The sequence below is a fragment of the Vidua macroura genome, chromosome 4 (genome assembly GCF_024509145.1).
Source record: "Vidua macroura isolate BioBank_ID:100142 chromosome 4, ASM2450914v1, whole genome shotgun sequence".
Classification (NCBI taxonomy): Eukaryota; Metazoa; Chordata; class Aves; order Passeriformes; family Viduidae; genus Vidua; species Vidua macroura.
This window is the reverse complement of record NC_071574.1, coordinates 24,307,040-24,323,471: the sequence shown is the minus strand read 5'-3', so window position 1 is coordinate 24,323,471 and position 16,432 is coordinate 24,307,040. Positions and strand designations below refer to the sequence as shown.

The window sequence follows — 16,432 nt, the reverse complement described above, 5'->3', positions numbered from 1 at the left end:
ATTTTAATCGGAGCGCAGTACACCAAGCAAAGGGAACAAAACTGACTGTTCTGCCCTGTAGCCAAAAAAAGAGAGAATGCCAGCAGATATTACCATGAATGGAGTCACACAAGAATACTGACATGCTGTCCTGACTCAGTTTAGCATGTTTGTATTACAGCATGCTAATGCAGCCTGACAGGATGTCACGCTTCAAACCTGACAGCACATGGGGATTAGCCTGTGCCATTTTCCTCTCCCATTCAGTTACAGAGTTGATCTATTCCTCCTCAAATGTACCCATACTTGTCTCACAGCAGTCTAAAATGCCTGGTTGAGAAATGCCTGTTCCTGTGTCAGTGCAGGTTTTTCACCCCTTTCAACACCCCCTACCTTCTTTTAGTAGAAAAATACAAACACCGCAGCAATAAGACTGAAAATCTTGTTTGAAGCCAAAACACATTTTGAGTTATGATGTTACAACCTTGTAGCACAGTAAGAAAAGACAGAGATTATTTTGCTTTTTGTTTGTTGAAGTTTCTTTTTTGGATTATTTATTTGTTTTGTAGTATTGAAGAGCTACCTTCTAATGACCTTTTAAGACTGGCATCATTTATGACAGTAAAACCCTAATAGCTGGGTGCCTAATGAGGGCAGTGGGGAAAGTCAGTCTTTCAATGTGGTGGTTCTCGAGCCATGTTCTGGGAATTCTCCTCTTCCTCTCACATTTAGGGATCAGGGTGATGCTGAAAAGCCCTCCTGAAGTGCTTGTACTAGCCAGGGAGCTAGTACAATTTTGTTACTTCAAGGCAGGAGAAGGGCTGCTTACTCCTGTGGCCAGTTATTTTAGTTAATCCTCCACCCTGAAGACTCAGAACAACTGTGGTTGTATTCAAGGAGAGGAGGAGATAGCAAAAACCACTTTAATTGCCTCCATTTCCCCCCTCCCAACTAGTCCAGGAAAAGAGCATGCAGTCCAAAGTGGGAGGCAGCAGCAGATGCTTCCCATTACAGTAGTCAGGGCAAAATGAAGAGATTTAGGCTATAGCTTGAAAATGTTGGTAGCAGAGTTATATGATTTGGTTGCTTCTGCTGATAAGCTTCTGAATTTGATTTTCCAGGAAGGTCCAGCTGCTCTCTGTTTTTATGACTATGTAGCGCTAAATAGATCTGGAAGGTACAGAAGTGATATGATTCTTTCTGTGTTTCTTTCAGAAGAAGGCATTCAAACCACAACTGTCAAGACAACCACTTCTGCAGTAACAACAAAAGCTGGTAAGACTTCCAATTTGCTGTTATCTGGTGTTCTGAAGATCCTGTTGTCCTTCTAACTTTCAGCTTTTCCAGCTTCTGGGAGAAACCAAACGAATTATTTCATCCAAGGTGATCATAGAGCAATGTATTTCCCCGAATCTCTTATGAAACTGTTGCAAAGAAAGGATTGAAATATCTTAGAATGGAGACAGTTAATTTGAGCAGGCTGCACTTTTTGTTTCAGGTGAAAAAGGTTCTCTGGGTTCCTGTGCTCTCAAGGAGTGCTTCAAGTGAGATCAGAGATTAATAAATTACCAAAGACTCCCAGTTCAGGAGGACTTAACAGAGAAAATACATGCTTCAGATATTAAAAGTCTGTGGTTCTGGTCTACATCTTCAACTGTCACATTTAGTTCTCTTTATTGTGCAGCTTTGTTATGAAAATTTATGTAAAATCAATATTGACCATATTTCACTCATGTGAACTCCTTTATTAGTCTGAATATTGAAAACTGCTGCATTTAATAAGTTATACATATGAGAGAAGACAACGTGGACACAGTATTTTATTTTTTGATAACTGGGGATACTAATGAGTCTGCTGTGGAGTTGAAAGCATGGAGATTATGAAGTATACACTTGAAGTGCTAGTAATGGAGGTGGATAAGATGCAACCAGGTGAAATATATGTATATTATGTTCTTTACAGCAGGAGACTTAGACCTATTCAAATTGTGTTGCAGCTCTTTTATGCAGTCCTCAAAAACCCTGATGTTTATGTCTGTTTAAAAGACACTTCATAAATGTACCTCACAGTCAGTTAACTCTTTGAATGTTTCACTGAAATTTTTCTTGCAGCTTTTCTTCATGGAAGGGAAAGCAGTGTTAGTATTTATGCCACTATGAGAAAAACATTAGAAATGCAGTATGAGATTAAAACAATTTGTAAGTGTGGAACAAGGAGGGCCATTCCTTGAGGCATTGCTATGCTAGGTGAACAGCCAGGAAACTGAGAGCAGAGAAAGAAAGTGTAAGTTATATTTCAAAAGTTCCAGTGTGAACATTGCATTTAGAAGTACTTAAGTCATATGAGTGAAAATTACATGGGGTGCAATGATTTATTCCTATTCTTCCATGTATGTTATCCATTAAAAATGCTAAGAGAGGTAATATATATAGGCAGAGGTAGTAGTCAGGTGTTTAGTTGAGCTTCTGTAGCTGACAGTAGCACTTCCTGTTTACATTAGATCACAGAATTGAAAGCTGGACTCTTAAACTGATTGGTTATGGGTTTTTTTAGTCCAGATTCCCTGGTTGTAATTTGGTAAGTCCATTTCTTTGAGCAAGTGCTGGGGGTACTTGGAAGTACTACTTGCAGTAGACCATCCATGCACAGCAAGACAAGGTGATTTAAACCTTGCTATTGCTTTAGAGACGTTTTGGCAGCTCTGCTCCCATCTCTTCATACCAGCAGAGGCTGGGAAGGGATCCCTGCTGCCTGCAGGAGCCCTTTCCCTTCCCTTCAGCCTCCAAGTCTCACTCCTCTTGAGGACAGAACTAGGAGTTACTTTAAAAGGGGCACTGAGTTCACCCCAAGGAATATAATTTACTAGAGAATACTATTCATATCGTCCACAAGGTCCTAAGCTATACGGTACTCCAAAGAGGAGGGCCTGCTGGGTGCTCCTTTTCCCCCAGAAGTCTGAGTGCAGAGGAAGAAGGTCTAGGAAAGCTGGTCAATGAAGAAGACTCAAATGTGTCTCAAGGTGGGCAAGCACAGGGAAAAATTGCCCAAAGACTAGTGGAGTTTGTTCCCCTTCAGCTCTTTACCTATAATCTATAAGCTGTGTTCCTGTGTGTCACTCACACTTTATGGAGATTTTACATCCCTCCTCCTGCTAAACAAGTAGGCAGCAAAGTGCTGCTCAGAGGGGTAGTCCAGCAGCACACTGAACCCCTCCATCCACACCAGGCTCTGTTCCCCTCGCTTCTTCCCTTGGAAGTCAAGCCACCTCTGTATAGCACCCAAAGATCCTGTGCCTCTCTTCTAGGGGCTGGCTGGAAGGTACAATTTCTACCTTTCAGTAGGCAATTGCAGGTTGTTCACAGGCCAAACCTCCCCTCTGAAACCAACCATATGTACTTTGAATCCTCTTTCAAAATCTGTGGGTAATAAAGCTCTGTGAGGGCCAGCCTCTAAACAGAAATTCACTGCCTTGGTAAGAGAACACAGCTAGAGCAATGTGATGTTTATTTAGGCATGATAAAATAAATCCATAATGATGTGAATGCCTTTCTTGCACTAGTGGAACCTGAGACTACAACAACATCACAAACAACAACAACAACATTGGCAGCGCCAGTGCTAACAACAACTGCAGTCGGAGCTACAAATGAAACCATCACAAGCAGTAAGTGAAAATCTCCAAGTTAATTGATGCTGTTCTAGTGGTCATTGAGGAAATTAGGCAGCAGTGCCTCTTGGTTTGAGAATTTGTTTTACAGGGAGTGTACTCTTTGGTGCAACCTTACAGGTGTGTGCAGCAGCTCCCTTCTGGTCAGGCTTAAAAGAAGCTCCAAGCTATGCCTTCCAAGTGCATTGTCACAGGCTTGTCTGCAGTGGGATGACCCACCTATGGGACAGGGAGCAACTTTCCCTGCACTCAGTGGGCCCTGCCCCTGTTGATCTTGAATTTCAGTTAAATATCCTTTTGATAATTTAAAATTAGTCTGCAAGCAGGGCAGTAGGTGTGATTTATGAGTGTTTACAAAATCAAGGAAATAAATTGAATGCCTTTCCTGTGTTAGGCCCCACGCCCTCGTCACCTAATGCTACATCACAAACAACACAAGGTACAACAGAAAAACCACCAGCAGTGACTTCAGCAGCAAATACAAGTCTCAGCACCACAAACAGTAAGTGATGATTTCATTGAGCCATTTCTGAGTGATTCTGTGCTACATTTCTGTAAAACTCTGCAAAACAGTAAAAGGAGGTCAAAAAGAGTAGTTTGGTGGTTTAGGGAAGCAGAGCTATTCCTCCTACATATTATATATCTTAAATGAAGCTTGCCCTGGAATCCTCCACAAAGAATATATTTTAACTTTAATTTGTAATGGAGGTGATCTGAAGGCATTACACAGGATGTTCATCTCCCAGTAACTGGGAGAGATGTATTTGGAAGGGGTTTACTTTTTTACTTTCTTCTTTGTTTGGTTTTTTTTTTTTCAATAAGTATGAAATAAAAAATAAACTATTTTATGTGATCAGAATGGTATCAGAACAACACCCCTTTGTTTCTTATTTTTATATGTGTTACAACACTATGCTTATTATGTTACTATGTGAGCCATAGTACTGAAGGAGAGGTGGTACTAATTACTCTGCATCAATCTAAGGAGATACTTGTATTTCCCATAAATTTTCAGAATAACCTGTGCTGGCCTGGAATATCAGCTTGGGTTTTAGAAAAAAATAATAATAATGAAAAAACCCAAACAAACAAACAAAAAACCCCACAAAACCCCAACCAAACAAAAAATCAAACTCACATATCCAGCAAGTTTGGGTTAATTTTAAATAATATAATAACATCCCAAAGGAATTCAGTAAACTTAAAAGGAAATTCAGTCTCACTTGTCTATGATATGCACTGTAAATGTTTGCTCCAGTCTTCTAATGAACCAGAGCTTTGGAACACGCCATTTTTTTATTTTTAATTGACTAAAAATTTTAAGTACTCCAGATATTTACCTCAGCAGTCAACGATAAACCAATGTACTCAGAATTGATGCTTACAGCATACTGAACTGTTACAAATTATTAGAATGTGACTTCTCTTCCCTTGGCTTATTTGTCTGAAAAGGTACTCCTGTGAAGCAGCCTGCATGCTTTTTTTGTGCAAATTTTCCTTTAAAGCCACCCCTCATGGACCCAAGCCTGCCAAGCTTCCTGGAGAACTATTCCCCTTTCACTTCATGGTTTCATTTTCTACTGATGCAGCTTTCCTGCTGTGTGTTGTATAAGGAGTGGTCTGATTGTCAGCCCAAAATCTTTGAGGTTTTGGCTTGGCTTTTAAATGCCACTGTCAATGAGTCACAGAATACATACAGCCTGGCCAATACACAAGCTGCTCGAAGAGATACCAAAGGCCCCAAAAAATCTCTTAGAACTTGCAATTGTGGCACTGCAGGCCTGTCAGAAGCCTACAGCAGGGCAGGTTGCATTATGGATGTAATTCCTGCTCCTCTCAATTTGGCAGAAGTTCCTGGCTTGTGGCTACCAGAGCGGCACAGCCACCTGGAACTAAACCTCGGTGACAGGTAGAGCTCCCGGCAGGAGAAGGAAAGCTAATGAGGAAAGGCATGCCTGCCAGTGCAGCTTAGCTCCAGCCACAGCTCTGCACTGAAAAACTGCTGCTGGAGGTGTGATGGGCCAGGGCAGGAAGCTTTTTGCTTCCTTTCCATTGCTCTTGCATTCTCTTCCCACCAGTGAGAGTTCAGTCCCTAGCTGATTGTGTTGTGGTTTGGTTTTAAAACTCCTCATTTTAGCTAAGCCCTCCTCCCCCCTCAAACTTGTGGTAAAAAAATGCTTGATAAATTAACCTAAAAACAGGGCTTTTCTGCCTCTCAATCCCCTTTGTAAGAAAGAAAACTGGCACAGCGTGTCCAGGACATTGGAAATGCCCTGCATTAAAAAAATTGTGTCATCTTTTAATGCAGAAGTAGTACTTGGGAATATCTGTATGTGAAAACCAATTTTAGTGGGTTTTTAAAGATAAAATTCTGGTCTACATTTCAAGAAAATCATAGCCTTGGCTTCAACAGAAAGGAGTGGGATGGGGCACAAGGTGTTGGTGTTGGGACAGGGCGTGGCACGGGGCTCTGCGTGTGTGACAAGCCTTGTAGAAAACCCTCAGATCCCTTGGCCACCATCCGGCTGCTGGCTTCAGCCATCCCTGCGCTCCCACCCCAGCACGGGCACAGCAGGGTGGCCCTGGCTTCACTCCCTGCACCCTCACAGCCCCTGCCGCACCCCAGCAGCAGCACCGGGCTGCGAGAGCTGCACTCCCTGAAGGCAGTGCAGGCACAGCATCACTCCTGCCCTCAGAATGGACAGGAGGGGAAAGCTGGCCACTGTCTCTTTTTCATTAGCACTCATTTCTCCCCATTTTTGCACTGGTTGTGTGAGGCAGAAGTTGGTGGTGCCTTTATGACACTTCAAAATTTACTTTTACTATACCTGATTTTTAATAAAAAGCAGGCACCTTTGTCATTTTGTAATGGAAGTCATCCCTTTCTCTGCTTCAATCTCTGCTAAAAGCTCCAGCAAAGGATTGCATTTACACAACTGAGATTTGACGGGGCTCCCTGTCACTGCTGCAATTTCTGTGGCTGCTGTCACCTTTTATTATAGATTCAGGAAAAGCCCCCAGTGCTCCATACACTGAAATCATGCAAAGATCTTTGTCCTTTTTTTTTTTTTTTTTTTTTCAAGACTTCAGTGTTCTTTTCCTTTGCAGGCCACAGATAACAATCTCTCCTGCTTGCCTTCCTGCCCTGTTTATTGTATTAGAAGCCAACATCAGACTGGTCTCCTTAGCTTTCTTATTTATCAATATGCAATGCTCAAATGCAAGAGTTCACATTTAGTCAGTGACCTCACTTGTGCAGTTCAGGTCCTTAAAACAAGAATTTGTATGGTGTCACACCACAGAAAATTGCATCTGCAATCAGGATTTCATATCCTGGGACACTTGAAGTTATCAAAGAGAATAAGAAATGAAATGCCACAAAAATTCTGTTCTTCCTCCCTTGAATATGGAGCAAGCATCAGTAAGATCAGTATTCAGACAAAGAACAGTGGATTTTTGACTGTTGTGCTTCTGAGTTATGCCACTCTCCTGGATGATGATACATTATGGTGCAGTGGTATATTAAAAAGTGACAAAGGGAAACAGTGGAGGTTTTTTTTTTTAAATCAAACTACTGGTAATTTAAAAGTAAGTTTTACCTCAGGAACACTACCAGAAAAGCATTCTTGTAATAGGTATTGCTCAATTTTCCTCAGTTTGTTAGCACATGCTATAGGTAAACAATGGCTGCTGAGACCTTTTATGCAGAGAGAAGTTTTAAAATATATATTTTGAAATACTTTGGAATTTTGCTTACCAGGAAACATAAAGCCGCAGACAGCATTTGCAATCAACTATGGATGTAAACATTAAAACTGAGTCTGTTTGGTTTCCTCCCTAGCCGATTTTCATTCCTCTGAATGGGCAAAAATGTCATTGGGATTGCTACAATGGGATTTTCCAAAGCTTTTGTGCGCTCATTCATGCAAATGGCTTTTCAGGCTACTGATCATGGGGGCAAGACCTGTATGTGTGTTAATGCTAAAAATACAAGCTCAGAGGAAAAGCTTTAGTCTTCCATTTTAAAAAGCTTTTGTGCTGGTTTTTTAACGTGGTTTGGGTGGAGTTCGTTTTGCCCCTTCAAAGTGTTTCCTTGATTGATTTATTGGTCAAGGAAGGTTTCCCACACATGGAGATGTCTATATTCTTTGCAGAGCACAGAGTATATGCCGGGTATTTGTGGGTTACTTGAAACATCTTACAATGTCAAAACTAATTAGGTAGCAGCTTACTGTAAAGAAAATTCAAAGTACTGTTGGGAAATGCCAAAAGGTATGCATGTTATACATAGGTTAAGCTGAAAACCATGCTAAGATCAAGTGCAGATATGTGTCGAATTTCAGCTGGTTAAAGAAAATGAAGGATTTTCAAAGCCTTACTTAGTCTATAAGGAAACTCCTGAAGCTCAGACAGCTTTGCAAGGCAGTTGCAGGTTCCCTGTTGTTGATTATCCATTTGCCAAATACGTGTTAACACACTGCCATTTATCTTATCAAAATATCAGCAGGGAGAGCTGCATCGCCACCAGAGAGTTCTGCTGCCGCAGCCATCATCCCCATTTGGACAGCTATTTTACACTGTACTGCTTTACCACTTTTATTCGTAATCAGCTGTTAACAACAAACTCATGACCCGATGATGCGAGCGCTTTTGCAGCTGCAGCGGCAGCCGCCCTTCTCCGCCGTGCTGCTTTTCTGCAAGGCCAGGCCTCCCCCTGGCAGCAGGCAGGGATCGGTGCTGCAGCTGGCGGAGGCGAGGCGTGATGAATTACTGCAGAGATGTGTCAGCGGGGATGGCAGGACTGAGTCACCGCGCCCGCGCAGAGTCCCCCGCCTGTCCCCGCGCGGAGCACGGGCACCGCAGCGAGGGCTTGCGCTGTCTCCTGCCGCCGAGACCGAATTAAAGCTCGCATGGGTATGAGTTACGGGATTTAGCGAAAAGGCACATCTTTGTTGAGTACATGAGCAGGGGCTGGGTATGGATGCTCCTGTTCCCATAGGCTTTTGGTGCAGAAGCTGTCTCTTCTGCTAAATGTATTGGTGGTAGAGCCTGTGCTCTGCATTAGGCATGAGGCTTGGATGCTGCTTAAAAGCTGCTTCAAAGCCACAAGTCAGCAGAGAATTGGGTTGCTAGGATTTAATCTTGCAGTGGAATTAAGGGAGCCTTACCCGCCAGGTTGTGTTTTCCATCTTGGAAGTGGTGAAAACTGGCACACGGATTTTTGCCCTGTAGTACATCTATTTTACCCCTTGACACAGGGAGCACTGAGCCTGTTCTGCAGTCTGGCAAAAGAAATGCAACAAGCTTTATGCCAAGCCCTAGGTAAAGGTGTAAGTCATACCTGGTGCTACCTGGGTCACTGGGAGAATCTCACCCAGGCTAAGTAAAAAAAATTAAAATTAAAAAAAATGGAAATGCCATCATCCCTCCTCTCCTGATCCCCTGCCAAGGCATATCCAGCGCAGAGCCCATGTTCCTGAGAACAATCTGTTCTCACAGCTCCCAAACACAAGAGGAGCACCCGAGGCTGGGTTGCTGCCAGGACTGATAGGATGCATGGAAGGAGTGATCCCCATGGGAAAACAGCCCTCTGTGGGGTTACAGGGTAACTGGCTGCCTCCCTCCTCCTCTCTCCCACACACCTGATTGTTTTGCAGTGTTCACAAAGCGTATTTGCTTGAGTGTCTCTGCACTGTTATTCTGACTTACTTTTGATTTTCCCTTGCAATCCTTTTCTAACCTATGACAAGGGAGCCACAAGATGGTTGCTATTACTGCTACAAGCCTGTGTATCTTATAGGGAGAGGGAGGTACCTCAGTTTGGGGTTTTTTTCCATTTTTAAAAATTGATCTCAGAATAAAATTCAACATATAAAATTTAAGTCTGAAGCCAAGACAATAAGAATCAAATGTGGAAAAACTTTGCTTCTAAAGATTGATTCAAAGCTTCCATGAAGAGAATGTGAAAATTGTTAACATTATCTGATCCTTGCATTATACCATAATATAAAATGAGGTAGAGGGGCTTTTTATGCTCCTCTCCACTACAAGTTAGACCTGTGTATTGAAGGGGTACAATGCTGAATTTCCTGAACGAAGCAGACATGAAATTCTGCTTCTCCTCACTAGAATCCCAGTGAAAGTTTTAGGCACTTAAGTTGCTTTGCATAATTTTCATGCCTCAACCTTGAAAGACAACATCCCTGGCTGCCCAGCTTCTCTCAGTTTCCAAAATTATATGAATCCCCTGACTCCAGTGGCTTCAGCTCACTCTTTCTTAGCATGTTGATTTTTGAAGCTTGCCTTTTTAGTGCTGAACAAGAGGAGAAGGGAAAGGCCAAATTAAAGGTGTATAGCTGTAGAATAAGGAGCTTTGAGTTCTTTGAGGGACCAAACAGGTAATCAGTTTCTAGATAAAGTGTGTGATGAAGCATTCCTCAAGATTTATATATTGCATGTGTGTGATGTTGCTCGCTGACTGAAACATGTCTTAAAGTTGTTTTAGTTACAGTGTTTAAAATTCATATGAAGAAGCACTGAAAACCGTTTACAGCTCAGTAGCTTCTCTGATTTATATCAGACAGGAAGTAGAAGGTTACTCTTGGGCACCTCTATGTTTTATTCAGTAGGCACTCTCTTGCCTGTTGTTATTCTGAGGTTTGAGTACAGACATAGGAATTATGGGCAGTGCTGGAATATCTTAAATTATTTCTGGTCATTCAGTGACCTTCAGTTCCATGGGCTCATGTCATGTCCTGCACCATTGTCTTGGCCTCATCTTAGGCTGCAAATCTTGTGACACAATAGCCTTGATCTCCTGTTGACTGAGTGAGAGGAGAAATAAGACAATTTATTTTTCATACATTAATATTCAGGGATTTGTTATTTCCTCAGGCTTAACGGCACAGAATGAAATCATTAATTCTTTGCTTAATTGCAATCCCTAAATTTGATACAGTATCACATTATGTGACAGTTGTAACTGAAGCTTGATTGATTGATTGATTGATTTTAAAATGAAGGGAAATGTAGAGGGCAGCGAGTTGAGCTTCTCTCTCCTGCTCATGTTGCTCTTCATGCAACACTGTCTAACTATTCTAGGGTCCCAATTCAGAGCTCTGGGTTGTCTTCTGGCAAAGGTGTGAGGCTGTTTCTCTTGCTACAATGCACTTTGAAGGTGCCTCAGCTATTCCAGTAGTAACAATTCCGTAGGGATGGTTTGTTCCTTGAGAGGCAGTTACCAGGACATGTAGTGCTTTCTTACATTAAGTCTTTTCTATGATCACCAGAGCATTTGTCTGAGGGATGGTCCAGGATCTGAGACAACGATTGTGCAGGTGCCTCTTACCTGAACATCTCTCTCATTTCCAGCTACGCAAGCAAGTGGAGCACAATTGGCACAAAACGAGAGTTTGGATGCTGCATCTACTACAGGACAGTCTTTTCCTTCTACAGTGTCTCCAAAAAGAAGCACTTCTGCTTCTGGAACCTCAGGTAAGTCTTGAAAACATGCACTTTCTTTCTCTACACAAGCAGTTAAAAGGATGCAAAGAATTTTGAGTGTTTTCTTCATTTGCTGTGCCTTGTAATGAAATGAGGACCACATCTCCTTATTCATGCAGGGTACACTGTGTCCATGTCACCTAGGCCTGAAGTTGTGTTGAGTGATGGGTGAACTTCCAGACATTCAGTTGAGATACGTGATGTCATTACAGGAGGATAGAAATTACAAGTGATAATAGTAATCTTCAAGTATGCTATGTGAGGTCATTGTGTAGCATTGACTGTCAGAGGAGGTCATCAAGATAAATTCCCTGGCTGCAAGGCAGAGAAGACAAAGAAGAAAACAGCTGTAACTTCTGCAGTTGTTAAAAAATCAGGAGAGAAATTTAATGCATATTACCAATTAAATGATGTTGTTTAACGTATGACATGGTCGCATGCAAGGTCAAAAATGTATCAATTCTTCCCAACTCAAGTCTGGTCTTACTGGTTTTTTGGGTGTGTTTTCGTGTGTGTATTCACTAAGAAACACTGTGGGGAATGCAGATGCCAGGTCATATGAATGATCATTTATTATACTTCTAGCTGGCTTAACTTTCCTAGGTTTTGAAGAGCCACTTATTCAGGTTTGCTTAAGTTCTCTTGGGCCTTCACTTCATTTAGTACTTACTCTTAGCTACATGTGTGTAAATCCAACAAGGACATTCTCTTTGTTTGCATATCCCTATTATTAATAGTTATGCTTAACATCCCCCAAGGGATACAAGACTCTTTGTGCAAACTCTGGATTGTGTTTGTGTGGGAGATAAGCACATGTGTGTGCTGTGATTTTTTTTCTCATAAAGGATAGGATTGGATGTAAAAGCAGAGCAATATGCTCACTGCGCACTGAAATGCTTAGAAGCATGCAAAAAGATTGTAAGCATTTTAAGGAAGTTAAAGTCAACCCAAGGTCACTGATTCAGAGAAAAGTCTTTGAAATTATTTCAAAAAGCCCATTCCCCATAATGCATATACTGTAACCTGTGGTTACTTGACTTTTCTGTTAGGTTTCATGTCTTTTGGCAAACACAGGCATAGTACGGAAACCTCACCATTGCTATACTGCAATAAAACAGTAAATTACAACATTTTTAATTAAAAGGTCTCTCACTCTGGTAAATTCTCCAGGTTAATATTAAATTGTAATGCATATCCAATTATGCATCATGTGTATTGAATTACCTATTATGCTGTGTATACAATTACATTTTACACTTAAAATTTGTCAAGAAAGTTTTACAACGTTCCTGGGGTCTGTTTGCAAAAGCCATCATCTTACTCAGCTTACTCTGCTGTAAAATCAATAAATCTTCTTGAGCTCAGAGACTACCCAAGATGCCAGAACTATAATTGCCTGGCTGAGACAGAAAGAACCCATCTATCCAGGGCAGTCAGTCTAGGTAGCACTGGCATAGCCAGTGCTCTGAGTTCCCCTAAAACTGCCTTTTCAAAATCACTTCTGCCTGCACCAGGATTTCCACACTATCACCTTTTCTGTCTCCTCACAGCACCAGCCCCTGGCTTCTTTCTTGAAGGCTGTATATTCTTGAAGGCTTCTTTCTTGAAGGAAATCCCCTTTCTCACCCTGATGTGTTAGGTAGCTTATCCCAAATGGTTAGACCACCCTTGCTCCCTTATTCTTTATATGTGTTAAAAGTTTAAAGAGAAATGTCTTGGTTCCTTCTAAACAGATTTCTTCTTCTCTGTGCTCGGGCCCAGGGAAAGCCATATGCTGCACCCTAATAACTTTAAGGAAAGTGTGAAGCCTGTTTCATCCTGTGCTGAGACCAGAGGAAATGCCACCTCTCTCACTGCCATTACATTATTTATTTCTAGGTCTCCAGAATTTTACATTCAGGGGCTGGGTGCCTTTTGTTCACCACAGCAATGACTGGTGTGTGCCAAGGCTGCAGCCCATGGGGGATAGAATAGCTTGCAAGTTGGAGGTATCTGAGCCACGTCTTCTGTGTGGGAGCTCAGGGGAAGACACATCAATGTGAAATGGATCCAAACCAGAACATTTCTATTTGGTATGCCCAACCAAAATAATCCAGCTAGCTAAATATGCTTAGTTTCAAAACTAAACATTTCCATAAAAAAAAAAAAAAAAAGCCATTTTGGTTAAAGTTTCCTTTCTTGATGCAGAAAAAGAAGAAAGCACATTTTGCAGAGAAATTTCCAATCAGCTATATCAAAAGATCAGGGTGTGGGAGGAGTGCTACAGAGAGCTGGAGAGCAACTGAGATGAGTGGGGGAGCCTGGGAAAGAACATGTAGGAACACCAGAGAACAGTATTGCTGTATTAAAGGAGATTGAAAGCACCAGCCACAGAGGAGGTGCTGTGTAGTGCTCACCCAGGCTAGAGGAGGCAATAAGGACTATTTTTAGCAAAGAGAGCCACCTGTATGCCTGCCATTGACACATGCACTTCTTTAACTTCGGCTGTCATGCAGAATATACCTCCCACTCCACCTCCACAGAGGATTGCTTGCTAATATTTAATTTTCTCCTTTTGTTTAATTAATGAAAAATTGGAAATTAGAGTCTAAATACATCAGAGAAACTGCAAGTATTGTGGCTTTTTATTCTGTGATCTAAACAACGAAAAAAATCCATAAAGCAGTACGAGCTTAAGTTCACCCAGCAGGGTGGTAAGATTAAATGATCTATTATAATAAACTGTCAGATGAATCAACCTGCTTCATCTATTGATATCTTTATTGCACCCCTCCAATTATAAATCCTACTCACTTGATTCATAGGAGGCATCTCCCTAAGAAAAATTTTATGAGTAAGACTAGTAGGGTTTGACTCTTTCTGTACACAAACTGCAGGAACTCTGGATAGTGATATTAAGTAAAAATTACCCACTGTATCTTGAGCTCCTTCACAAAGAAAGAGACACAAAGCCAGAAGTTTCTGGGAGATGGAGAACACAGTAAAGCCTCAGTTAACACTATTACAGATCTATGGTGTGGTCAAGGCAAGAAAGGCTTTTTCAAGATTTTAATTTTGCCTTGATTTATATTGTGGTGTATCCCCTCTGAGTAATCAGCCAAATGTATTCGTTTGTTTTGCCAGTGAACACAGTTGGATGTGGCTGCACTCCCAAAAACAGAAGTAGCAAACTGCAGGGTATCCAGGCTGCTTAGGTAGCAGCTGTTGGAGAACAGAGTGGGGAGACTTTAGTTATTGGTCTCTTCCTCCATCTGTCGAGCTTCTCACCAATGCTGAACTGACTCAGACAGGTAATTTCAAATCAAACCATGGTCATGTGCCACATTTTTTATCCTTGTCCTTCTTACTGCACAACGAGGAACCCAGCACAGCCAGTGTTGCACACCTCACTTTTCATTATGAATCTGGAAATCTTCCCAGATTATTTATGCAGAGCATCTTGCTAGCAGCCCCAAAGGAGGTAGCAAGCTCTGTATAGGCAGCTAGAGCAACTACAGTAACTGTTACCAAGTGAAATGCTGCTTTTCCTTCTGTCCTTCTCTTTCTGGAGAACAGCAGCACGTGAGCTCATGCCAAAAAGGGCACTGGATGGTTATTTAGAAAATGCAAACTGAAAGCACCTGCTGAATCACTCGGACAAGCACAGCTTTGTTTGCATGGCAGGACTGAGCGATCTCTGAACAGAGGGTGAACCAGTGCCTTGCTTGTATACTGGAGACAGGGAGAGAGAGGAAGGCATGAGATTTTTCCAATTTAATTTTCATGCTCTAGCAAAACCTGAGTGAGATACCTTCCAGAAAGATGCTGGTAGTATTATTGTGTGTAGGTGTGTGCAGTGGTTAAAAAATAACAGAGGCCTAGAAAGAGAGGGCGGGTGGCTGCTGTCATGTTTCCCCCTTGGGATAATTTCTGCTGTCTAGGTTTATTGATGAGGCAAGATCTGGCCAGGACAGCTATATGGCTTTTGGTTGTGCCAGTGAGTACTGAAGCACATGTCCTCCAGCCCTTCCTGTTTGAAGAGGCTTATGTCACCTGTGCTTATGTCACCTGCATTCAGGTTCAAAAAGCTGTTAACTCTTTGAGGTGAACTTGGGTATTAGTCTTGGGCTTAATATGCTTTTTCGATGTATTTATTTGTTTTAATTTGAGCCAAGATGCTTCATCTTTTTTGTAAGAGTGAATGTAAGGGAAAATGTTGAATTATGTTATAATGTTGGAGCTCTTTCAAAGAAAAGTTCCACAGACTTGAGAGACAAGGTTCAAAGTGACTTCATAGAGAAGTGACCTATTTGTAAGACTTGGCAAAATCTTCTGCCTTTCTTCGAGAATGTGCACACACAGGGCCTTACAGTTTGCTAGTTTGCCCACATGCTGTGTGATCACATGGTGTTTTTATCATGGCATCCCGCACCTTATAGGCTGAAGGAAAGGCAGTATTCTGGTAATAAGCAATCATATCATATTTGGATGTTTCCTTAATGCCAGGTATGTGTCCTCCTGCATTGTGTACTGTGTGTTGTTCCTTTGACAAGTGATTGATTAACTTCCTGAAGGCTTTTGCTTGGTTTTGTTGGTAATGTTGCCCAAATATGCTATAAACATTGCCTAATGGTTAATCACAGAGATCCTTTTAGAGTACAGTGATATTGGTGTTTGCAGATGCATTGATGAGACGACAAAAAGCTTAGGAAAACGGTCTCCTCTGCATTCTAGGAAGCCAGGGTGAGGTAACTGTATATATTCAGGACACTTAGCATTACAAATATTTAATATGTTCAAGAAGAGCTCTTACTGTTGACTTTAAGTACTTAGCTTTTCAACCTAAACATACTTTTCATGAACATTTGTGATTAAAATGCAGTTTTAGTTTAGTGACATGTACCATTAGCAAAAGCAGTTATTTGTACCCCAGCGGCTGAAGTGTTGCATGGTTTTAATTGTGTGTAGAGAGAAGGAAAAACAAGAGCAGCATTTTGGTTTTCAAAGAGTATGTTCACAGCAATAGAACAATGTGTGTTACAGCTCTGCTGGTAGGAGCTGTCTTTATGCACAGCACAGAAGGTGTAGTGAGAGTATAAGGGTGGATTTGTGCTCCCTGGGGAAACTGGTTTAGAGGAGCACTGCAGCCTGGGCAGTCAGGGGACAGGCTTAATGCCTGCCTGGAGTTACAGCTGCCTTCATGATGTTGCCTCTATGATCCCCTACCCTGGCACAGCTGGGACACAGAAGACACAGCCACTCTAATTTCCAAACCTGCTACAGTCTAGACATGCAGGAACAGC

At 41.7% G+C, this 16,432-nt stretch overlaps 1 protein-coding gene across 1 annotated transcript in view; it reads left to right on the top strand.

Moving 5' to 3' along the window:
• Positions 1-16,432, top strand: part of EMCN (endomucin) — a 53,101-nt gene that overhangs the window by 15,022 nt on the left and 21,647 nt on the right. Inside the window, exons 2-5 of the mRNA XM_053975642.1 lie at positions 1,195-1,254; positions 3,540-3,644; positions 4,042-4,149; positions 11,019-11,141. Of these exons, the coding sequence (XP_053831617.1) occupies positions 1,195-1,254; positions 3,540-3,644; positions 4,042-4,149; positions 11,019-11,141 (396 nt within the window). The remainder of the gene's footprint in view (positions 1-1,194; positions 1,255-3,539; positions 3,645-4,041; positions 4,150-11,018; positions 11,142-16,432) is intronic.